Raw genomic sequence first — 3,042 nt, forward strand, 5'->3', positions numbered from 1 at the left:
GTGCCCGGCCTTGTTTTTTGTTTTTAAGACAGTGTCTCACTCTGTCGCCCAGGCTGGAGTGCAGTGGCACAATTACAGCTCACCACAGCCTCGACTTCCTGGGCTCAAGAGATCCTCCCACCTCAGCCTCCTGAGCAGTTGGGACCACAGGTGTGCACCCCCATGCCCGGCTAATTTTTTTTTTTTTTAATGTTTTGTAGAGATGAGGTCTCATTATGTTGCCCAAGCTGGTCTTGAATGTCTGGGTTCAAGCCATCCCCCTGCCTCACCTTCCAAAGTGCTGGGATTACAGGTGTGAGCCACTCCCAGCTGATGGTCTGCTTTAATGTGGATCCCTCACACCTCCACCGCCAAATGCTACTTTGAACTAAAGAGACCATCACCAGGGACCGGGGCCTGGGTTGGGGGGCAAGGGGTGACCACCTTGAGACCTCTGGTTAGAAATGACATGGGTGGGGAGCTGCCATGATCACCCAAAAATCAGTCATGTAGCCAGAGTGGTCCTCAGCATGGCCATAGGGAGGGCCACCAGGAAGTGTAGGGTCCCCATGAGAACTCAGTCTTTGTGGGGTCCCTGAAAGGGCATATCAGATGGACAGCCTAGGAGGTCTCAGATGTGATTAGAGGATCCCAGATATGACAAGGGTGTCCCTGACAGGGCCCAGACAAGACACATTTCACTGACTTCCCCATCCCCCCACACCCCAGACCTCTCAAGAGTGATTTCAGACATGACAAAAGGATCTCGGAGGAGCCCTAGATGTGATTGGGGAACTCCAGACACATAAAAAGGGACAGCAGAATGGTTCCAGAGAATTGGGGGATCTCAAAGATGAGGAGACAGATGTGGCAACACAGCCATAGATGGGCAAAGAGATCTGAGATGACAACAGCTCCCAGAGGGCCCCAGACATAAGGAGGAGATCTCCGATCCGACAAGAGGGACCCCTGGACAGGGCTCAGGGTTGCCAGCAGGGCCCCCACCCTAGATGAGATTGAGGGTTTACAGACACACGGGGATCTTAAAAAGGTCCCAGGCCTCACTGGGGAATCAGGTATCACAAGAAAATCCCAGAGAAGCTCTTGGGATTCTGGAAGAACTGCTACCCTGCCTCCCCTAGTATAGTGGTCCATAGGTCCTGTCACCCCAAACCTGAGGATCCTGGGGAGTCTGTACATGACAAAGAAATCCCAGAGGGACCCCAGGTACAAGTGGGGAATCCCAGACAGGCCCGGGCTGGGCTTGGGGATTATGGCAGGGCAGCACTCCCCCTACCCCCAAAAGGTAGGGATGCATAAGTCATATCAGGTAGGGTGTGGGGACGCCCTTTTTCTTCCAGGGGGATCCTGGCTGGGACGTGAGGTCCCCCAGCGGCTCCACAGGTGGGAGCCTCGGGTGTGCTCAGGCCCGGCGGGCTGCAGGAAGCAGCGCGCTATCGAACTGGTAGGTGAGCTTGCGCTTGACCTTGCGGATCTCGCCGGTCTTGGCGTAGTTTCGGAGGGCGCGCGCCAGCTTCTGGTAGGTCATGCGCTTGCGGTTCCCCTTCTGCTGGCCCCAGCGGCGCGCCAGGAGCTCCTTGTGCTTGGAGGAGAACTGGAAGACGCCGGCGCCCTGCTCCACCCACCACACGCACTCACGCATGTCCCCGCGCGTCAGCAGCCCCAGCAGGAACTGGTACAGGCGCAGCTTCTTGCGGGTCCCTGCGGTGAGGTCGGGGGCACGCGTTAGGCGAGGGGTCCCTAAGGCCCCGCCTTCCCCATCCACCCTCCTCCGAGACTTCCGCCCCGGCCTCCATCTCCTGGCTCTGAGAAGTGGGGTGAGGAAGTGGCTGTTACATACTCCTGGCTCTGCGCCCCTCACCACGGGGGCAAGTCACTCCCCCTGCCCGAAGCTGTCCTCCCCAGGCCCCCTCCGGAGTTCTGTGCTTTAAGGTTCGAGATTTATATCTGTCCTGCCTTCCGCCTTGCAGCCAGCACGTAATATTCCCTATTTGTTGAGCTAGTGGATGAAAGAGTTTGTGAAATGGGTTGACAGCGCTGCTCAAAGGATTATAACGGAGAGGCAAACAGATCTGGAGGCAGTTGCATTGGCCTGGCTATCTCTTCTGCTTCTGGTCTCCCAGCCTCTCAGCCCAAACCGGGACAGGGTCCCGGGAGAGGCCAGTGCACCTGACTCCTGGGCTCCTAGGCTTTTCTTTTGTTTTTGAGACGGAGTCTTGCTCTGTGGCCCAGGCTGGAGTGCAATGGCCCAATCTCGGCTCACTGCAGCCTCTGCCTCCAGTGTTCAAGCAATTCTCCTGCCTCAGGAGAGACTACAGACATGCACCTGGGACTACAGACATGCACCACTACTCCCGGCTTATTTTTATATTTTTAGTAGAGACAGGGTTTCTGTTGGCCAGGCTGGTCTCCAACTCCTGGCCTCGGGTGATCCGCCCACCTCGGCCTCCAAAATGCTGGGATTACAGGTGTGAGCCTCTGCGCCCGGCCAATAACTGGGAGTTTCAGAGCAGGGCACTGGCTACAAGAATCCCATCTCTGCCATTTTACAGCAGTGTGACCTTGGGGTGGTGACATAGTGACATTTATTTATTTATTTATTTTTTCAAGGCAGGGTCTCCTTCTGTCACCCAGGTTGGAGTACAGAGGAGCCATCACAGCTCACTGCAGCCTCGACCTCCTGGGCCTAAGCAATCCTCCTGCCCCAGCCTCCCCAGTAGGTGGGACTACAGGTATGCATCATCAGGCTTGGCTAATTGTTTTATTTTTTGTAGAGATGGTGTCTTACTATGCTGCCCAGGCTGGTCTTGAACTCCTGGCCTCAGGTGATCCTCCCACCTCGGCCTCTGAAAATGCTGGGATTACAGGTGTGAACCACTGCACCTGATTGAATTCCTGTAATTTTAGGCTGCCTCGGCATTCATTTAAAATATAAGTTGGAGGCTGGGTGCAGTGGGCCATGCCTGTGATCCCAGCACTTTGGAAGGCTGAGGTGGGCGGATCACTTGAGGTCAGGAGTTCGAGACCAGCCTGGCCAACATG

General features: G+C 55.9%; 1 protein-coding gene across 8 annotated transcripts in view; it reads right to left on the reverse strand.

Annotated features, from left to right (window-relative positions):
• The window catches only part of SPIB (Spi-B transcription factor (Spi-1/PU.1 related)), a 13,857-nt gene that overhangs the window by 3,686 nt on the left and 7,129 nt on the right, over positions 1–3,042 (reverse strand). For 3 of the 8 annotated variants that reach the window (XM_011965975.1, XM_011965981.1, XM_011965977.1), the window contains one exon: positions 744–1,701. The exons of 4 other annotated variants lie outside the window; for them this stretch is intronic. In XM_011965975.1, the coding sequence (XP_011821365.1) occupies positions 1,403–1,701 (299 nt within the window). In that variant the 3' untranslated portion in view covers positions 744–1,402. Of the gene's footprint in view, positions 1–743; positions 1,702–3,042 lie in introns of those variants that run through there. One more of the 8 variants, XM_011965979.1, reaches the window with a different exon arrangement.

This window comes from Mandrillus leucophaeus, unplaced genomic scaffold (assembly GCF_000951045.1).
Source record: "Mandrillus leucophaeus isolate KB7577 unplaced genomic scaffold, Mleu.le_1.0 Scaffold74, whole genome shotgun sequence".
Taxonomy (NCBI): Eukaryota; Metazoa; Chordata; class Mammalia; order Primates; family Cercopithecidae; genus Mandrillus; species Mandrillus leucophaeus.